Source organism: Palaemon carinicauda, chromosome 38 (genome assembly GCF_036898095.1).
Source record: "Palaemon carinicauda isolate YSFRI2023 chromosome 38, ASM3689809v2, whole genome shotgun sequence".
Lineage (NCBI taxonomy): Eukaryota > Metazoa > Arthropoda > Malacostraca > Decapoda > Palaemonidae > Palaemon > Palaemon carinicauda.
Window position 1 is genome coordinate 26,821,001 of NC_090762.1, and position 7,500 is coordinate 26,828,500.

Sequence of the window (7,500 nt, forward strand, 5' to 3'; positions counted from 1 at the left end):
TGACGCCGATAGGACTAAGGAGGGCCAGGCAATGGCCGCTGATGACTCAGAAGCCTATAGGCTCCCCTAACCCCCGCCACCCTCATCCTTAGCTCACAAGGATGGTGAGATTGCAATGACCAAAGGAACTAACGAATTTGAGTGGGACTTGTAATGACCAAAGGAACTAATGAGTTTAAGTGGGACTTTTAGTGACCAAAGGAACTAACGAGTTTGAGCGGGACTCGAACCCCAGTCTGGTAATCACCAGGCAGGGACGCTGCCACCACGACCCGAACTACCCAAAGTAATAAATTTCATTGAACAGAGTTATGACATTATTATTATTTTTTTTTTTCCCGGACGCTAGACCTGAAGCAGGGGTCGTATTCCATTTTATTTATTAAATATAAATATTTTTTTTGTTTGGGGGGAGGGGTTGGACGAGTGTTTTAACAGGACATAATCTTCTTCGACCGAACGAGGATTAGAGTGTAATTGGATGGGACCGTACTTTAGTGGGCTTTTACGCTAGCCAGATGTTACAATCAAATGTCATCAACCTAGATATATTGTTATTTCCAATATATACATATATATATATATATATATATGCATATATACATATATATATATATATATATATGCATATATACATATATACATATATATATATAATATATATATATATATATATATATATATCTGTGTGCATACATACAACATACATATATATAGTAGATATTTAGATATACACATAGTCACAGATTCAACAAATCCCGCTCCCTCTCCCCCTACCCTAGGGACAGGAGAGACCGAATAGTTATATGTCTGGCAATGCCGCTCAGCGTGACCAGAAAGAAACATATATTTATTTATATATATTTAGCCAGACACTTGCTGTTTATTTTATAAGGGAGATTAGAGATTATTATTATTATTATTATTATTATTATTATTAAATGCTAAGCTACAACCCTAGTTGGAAAATTAGGATGCTATAAGCCCAGGGTCCCCATCAGGGAAAATAGCCCAGTGAGGAAAGGAAATGAGGAAAAATAGAATATTTTAAGAATAGTAGCAAGATTAAAATAAATATTTCCTGTAAAAACTATACAAACTTTAACAAAACAAGAGGAAGAGAAACTAGACAGAACAGTGTTGTTGTTATTATTATTATTATTATTATTATTATTATTATTATTATTATTATTATTATTATTATGATGATGATGATGATTATTATTATTATTATTGCATTTTTTTCTCTTGCAGAAATGAGGTGCTTGAGGTGGACAAGTCAACAGGCTTGGGTGACCTTGGCCCCGTGAAAGGATCCCTGGCCCTCTGCCTCATGTCAGTCTTCCTGCTGGTATACTTCTCCCTGTGGAAAGGGGTCAAGTCCACAGGCAAGGTAAAAGATTCTTCATACAGTTCCTTCTCAGTAACTGTGCTAGGATTTATATTTTGGTAATGTGATCTTCACTTCAATTGTAGGACTGTTTTCCTTGTTTTAGTAATATTTATTATTATTATTATTATTATTATTATTATTATTATTATTATTATTAGCTAAGCCCAACCCTAGTTGGAAAAGCAGGATGCTGTAAGCCCAACACCTCTAACATGGGAAAGATGGCCCAGTGAGGAAAGGAAATAGATAAACTACAGGAGAAATAGTTACCAATGAAAATAGAAGACTTCAAAAATAGTTATAAAATTGAAACTGATCTTTCACATATAAATTACGAAGAGACACTTATGTCATCCTATTCAATTTAAAACCACTCGCTGCAAGTTTGAAGTTCCACCAATTCAACTTCCTGATTAGGAAGCTCATTCCACAGCTTGGTAACAGCTGGAATAAAACTTCTAAAAGACTTTGTAGTATTGAGCCTCATGAAGAATGACTAACTATTAGAATTAACTGGATACCTAGGATTACGAACAGGATGGTACTGTCCGAGAATCTCATAATGCAAAGGATGGTCACAATTATGAAAAATCTTATGCAACATGCTTAACGGACTAACTGAATCACAATTATACGTTTAGCTGCAACCGTAATTGTAGAAGCGGAATGCAGGCATCCTAAATATCTCTCACGAAAAGCAACCTAGTACGGATTAAGAGATTGCAAACTCTAGAATAAACTGTATAATGAAATAGTATGTATGCAAAGCTTTGCCTCGTATGTTGCACATAACAATAATTTGTTTAAATGGTCATACTTGATTTGAATGTGACAAGAGGCCTTATTGTGAGTATAAGCCACTTCGTCCCTTTTAAGTTGCCGTCCTTTTAGGTGGACATCTAATATTACTCCTCATTATCCCTTTTTATCTAAAGCAGTGTTACCAACTAGGGACAAATCGTATTAGGGTGTAGTACATAATGAGTTGGGAACGCTGACCCGACTTTGGATAGGAAATCACGTCGCATCGCTGGAAATCATTTCCCTCCCAAATCCTCGAGTTCAGATGGAAATGTAACCCTTAAACGACTCGGCGATAAAGATTCTTTTCCTCCCCCGGGGCCTTTGTCCTTGAAGCCATCATCCCTCTTAACTAGGACAATATATGTCCTCGTACTGCGTCTTTTTACGCCGTGGAATCTCAAGGTCCACCACTCTGTTTTGTCCCGGTCCATTTCCTGATGAGTATCGCCCCTTTTTCCAGACTTAACTGGAGAAGAAGAAGAAGACTTGAGCGCCCCTCTTCCAGACTCAACTGGAGAAGAAGAAGAAGAAGAAGACTTGAGCGCCCATTTTTCCAGATTCAACTGGAGAAGATGATTTGAGGGAGCCCAACCAGACGTATTTCGGCGCAGTCTTGCTCAACTGCGTTGAGATTTCCCGTTTTCTGTGCGACGAGATTTCCCGTTTTTTGTGCATCGAGATTTCCCGTTTTCTGTTCGTGTGACCCAAAATAATAGGTCGCCCCCAATTTGCATTGCTCCTTCCTCTTCATATTTTTTAAAGAATGACTCTTGGTCTAGTTTGGAGAGACCGGTTTAATGGATGTTTAGGGGTTTTCGTTGTTTATTTTCTTTTGCTTATGACAGATTGTGGTTGAGTTTTATTTATTCTTCTATGAATCAAAGATTTATTCTACAATTATACAAAAGAAGTAGGGAAAGTAAATGTTTTTCTTGTTGATGAGTCTCTTTTTACAATCACATACTGGATTTGTCAATCTGATTGTACTTTTTTTCTCTGTGCGTGTTTTGCATATTGATTATGTTTCTCTCTCTCTCTCTCTCTCTCTCTCTCTCTCTCTCTCTCTCTCTCTCTCTCTTTCTGATATTCATTATTTAATATGCTCTTCCAATAGCCTTTATCTGAAATGCAATTTATCATTATTATTATTATTATTATTATTTTTATGTGTATTAGCTAAGCTACAACCCTAGTTTTAAAAAAAATGCTATAAGCCCAAAGGCTCCAACAGAAAAAAATAGCCCATTGAAGAAAGAAATTAAAGAAATAAACTACAAGAAAAGTAACGAACAATTAAAACAAAACACTATAGTCAATTCTTTTTAGTGAGGCAGATTTGCACCGACTCGCAGGTGGTACCCTATTAGTTCGGAAAGGTTTCCTGATCGCTTATTGGTTGGACAAGATCATTCTAACCAATCAGATAGCAGGAAACTTTTCTGATCTAAAAGGGCACCGCTGCGAGTCAGTGCAAATGCGCCTCATTCAAATAAATTGAGTGTAGGAACAGTAACATTAAAATAAATCTTTTCATATATAAACTATGAAGAGAGACATGTTATTTACGTTTTCTATAAATCCTCCGCCAACAGGCTGTATGGGTCACTGCTCTATTCCCATATGCTGTGTTGATCATCCTGCTCGTCCGAGGGGTCACCTTACCTGGGGCTACCAATGGGATCATGTACTATCTGACTCCCAGGTTCCAGATGCTGCACAAACCGAGGGTAAGGATCGACGATTTTACTGTGCCTGGGGGGTTTATTGTGTGTGTATGCGTATGTGTATATACTGTATATATATATATATATATATATATATATATATATATAAATATATATATTATAGATAGATAGATAGAGAATTTATGTTGTTATAAATTAATTTTTTACTTCTGTTCACGCAAGAAAGTATAAAAAAGACAAGAGAGTGTCTAGTTTGATTTAAAAGTGAACCAGACATGTCCATTTAATATCCATATGAATCAATATATTGTTTTGTGTTTAAAATAGAACTATTATTATTTACATGACGAACGTTCAATATGTTGAAGAATATTTAGACAGGAGAGTGACTAGTTTGGTGTGAAAGTGAGTCAGACATGTCCATTCAGAGTAAGACGTCTGTACGGGATGTCCGCTTGTATACTCAATCTTTTTTAATGAGGCACATTTGCACCGACTCGCATCTGTGCCTCTTTTAGCTTGGAAAAATTTCCTGCTATCTGATTGGTTAGAATATTCTCGTCCAACCAATCAGCGATCAGGAAACTTTTCCGAGCTAAAAGGGGCACCCTTGCGAGTCAGTGCAAATCTGCCTCACTAAAAAGAATTGACTTTAGTAGCATGGGATGTCCGTTTGTATACTCATTTTTTTTTATGAGGCACATTTGCACCGACTCGCATCGGTGTCCCTTTTAGCTCGGAAAAGTTTCCCGCTATCTGATTGGTTAGAATATTTTGTCCAACCAATCAGCGAATAGGAAACTTTTCCGAGCTAAAAAGGGCAACCCCTTTGAGTCAGTGCAAATCTGACTTTAGTGCTGTGATTCTCAGTGGACTCATTGCAACAGGTTTGGGTGGACGCTGCCACGCAAATCTTCTTCAGTCTGGGACCAGGATTTGGGACGCTTTTGGCGCTCTCATCCTACAACAAGTTCAACAACAACTGCTACAGGTGAGTCTGCTACGTATTTCGACTCTTGTAGGTGTTTCTGCAAGATTTATTACGAAGTCTCTATCTTTGGATTTAGGAATTTGGGGTTAATGTCGGTAACGAGGTGCGTGTATGATTTTGTTCGTTTGATCATGTTCTGTATGAATGCTTGAAGTGTAATATATATGTATATATATATATATATATATATATACTGTATATATATATATATATATATACTGTATATGTATATATATATATATATATATATATATATTTCTATCTCATACTGGGACCGAACCCTAGCCACCTTCAAATGAAAGGCAAGGTCGCTACCTATCACGCCACCTGAGGCTCTAGGCTAGATAAAAATTTATTTCTATTTGAGCACGATATTGTGTTGATTTTCATCCACACACACGCAGACACACACGCTGTCACACACACTCATATATATATATATATATATATGTGTGTGTGTGTGTGTGTGTGTTTACAGTATATATGTATGTATGTATAGGTGTTTGTGCATGTATGCATTAGCAGATATATCCCTCGTCCTATGACCTGAGTAGCTTTAAAGTAGGATTTACTTAACTATACATCAACGTGAAATCATTCTGCCAGTCACATAAAAATGTATTAAATTCTTTATGTTTATTCATCTCTCTGTAAAGAGAGAGAGAGAGAGAGAGAGAGAGAGAGAGAGAGAGAGAGAGAGAGCATCCAAAACAACGTTTATTCAAGCCTTTAATTAGGAATAACAATATATATCAATTTCCTTTCTTTTTAAACGAAAAAAAATATGTGCGCCAATTCTTCTTCCCTTCTTGAACTACTATTATTATTATTATTATTATTATTATTATTATTATTATTATTATTAGCCAAGCTACAACCTTAGTTGGAAAAGCAAGATGCTACAAGCCCAAGGGCTCCAACAGGGAAAAACAGCCCAGTGAGGAAAGGAAATAAGGAAATAAATAAATGATGAGAATAAATTAACAATATATCATTCTAAAAACAATAACAGCGTCAAAACAGATATGTCATATATAAACTATAAAAAGACTTATGTCAGCCTGGTCAACATAAATACATTTGCTCCAACTTTGAACTTTTGAAGTTCTACTGATTCAACTAACCGATTAGGAAGATCATTCCACAACTTGGTAACTATCTATCTATCTATATACCAAAGCACTTCCCCCAATTTTGGGGGGTAGCCGACACCAACAATGAAACAAAACAAAAAGGGGACCTCTACTCTCTATGTTCCTTCAGCCTAATCAGGGACTCAACCGAGTTCAGCTGGTACTGCTAGGGTGCCACAGCCCAACCTCCCACATTTCCACCACAGATGAAGTTTCATAATGCTGACTCCCCTACTGCTGCTACCTCCGCGGTCATCTAAGGCCCCGGAGGAAGCAGCAGGGCCTACTGGAACTGCGTCACAATCGCTCGCCATTCATTCCTATTTCTAGCACGCTCTCTTGCCTCTCTCACATCTATCCTCCTATCACCCAGAGCTTTCTTCACACCATCCATCCACCCAAACCTCGGCCTTCCTCTTGTACTTCTCCCCTCAACTCTTGCATTCATCACCTTCTTTAGCAGACAACCATTTTCCATTCTCTCAACATGGCCAAACCACCTCAACACATTCATATCCACTCTAGCCGCTAACTCATTTCTTACACCCGTTCTCTCTCTCACCACTTCGTTCCTAACCCTATCTACTCGAGATACACCAGCCATACTTCTCAGACACTTCATCTCAAACACATTCAATTTCTGTCTCTCCATCACTTTCATTCCCCACGACTCCGATCCATACATCACAGTTGGTACAATCACTTTCTCATATAGAACTCTCTTTACATTCATGCCCAACCCTCTATTTTTACTACTCCCTTAACTGCCCCCAAAACTTTGCAACCTTCATTCACTCTCTGACGTACATCTGCTTCCACTCCACCATTTGCTGCAACAATAGACCCCAAGTACTTAAACTGATCCACCTCCTCAAGTAACTCTCCATTCAACATGACATTCAACCTTGCACCACCTTCCCTTCTCGTACATCTCATAACCTTACTCTTACCCACATTAACTCTCAACTTCCTTCTCTCACACACCCTTCCAAATTCTGTCACTAGTCGGTCAAGCTTCTCTTCTGTGTCTGCTACCAGTACAGTATCATCCGCAAACAGCAACTGATTTACCTCCCATTCATGGTCATTCTCGCCTACCAGTTTTAATCCTCGTCCAAGCACTCGAGCATTCACCTCTCTCACCACTCCATCAACATACAAGTTAAACAACCACGGCGACATCACACATCCCTGTCTCAGCCCCACTCTCACCGGAAACCAATCACTCACTTCATTTCCTATTCTAACACATGCTTTACTACCTTTGTATAAACTTTTCACTGCTTGCAACAACCTTCCACCAACTCCATATAACCTCATCACATCCCACATTGCTTCCCTATCAACTTTCTCCAGATCCATAAACGCAACATACACCTCCTTACCTTTTGCTAAATATTTCTCGCATATCTGCCTAACTGTAAAAATCTGATTCATACAACCCCTACCTCTTCTAAAACCACCCTGTACTTCCAAGATTGCATTCTCTGTTTT

At 38.0% G+C, this 7,500-nt stretch overlaps 1 protein-coding gene across 1 annotated transcript in view; it reads left to right on the plus strand.

Moving 5' to 3' along the window:
* Positions 1-1,257: 1,257 nt before the first annotated feature.
* Positions 1,258-7,500, plus strand: part of SerT (Serotonin transporter) — a 107,038-nt gene continuing 100,795 nt past the window's right edge. Inside the window, exons 1-3 of the mRNA XM_068361997.1 lie at positions 1,258-1,393; positions 3,790-3,924; positions 4,770-4,873. Coding sequence (XP_068218098.1) covers positions 1,334-1,393; positions 3,790-3,924; positions 4,770-4,873 — 299 coding nt within the window. The 5' untranslated portion in view covers positions 1,258-1,333. The remainder of the gene's footprint in view (positions 1,394-3,789; positions 3,925-4,769; positions 4,874-7,500) is intronic.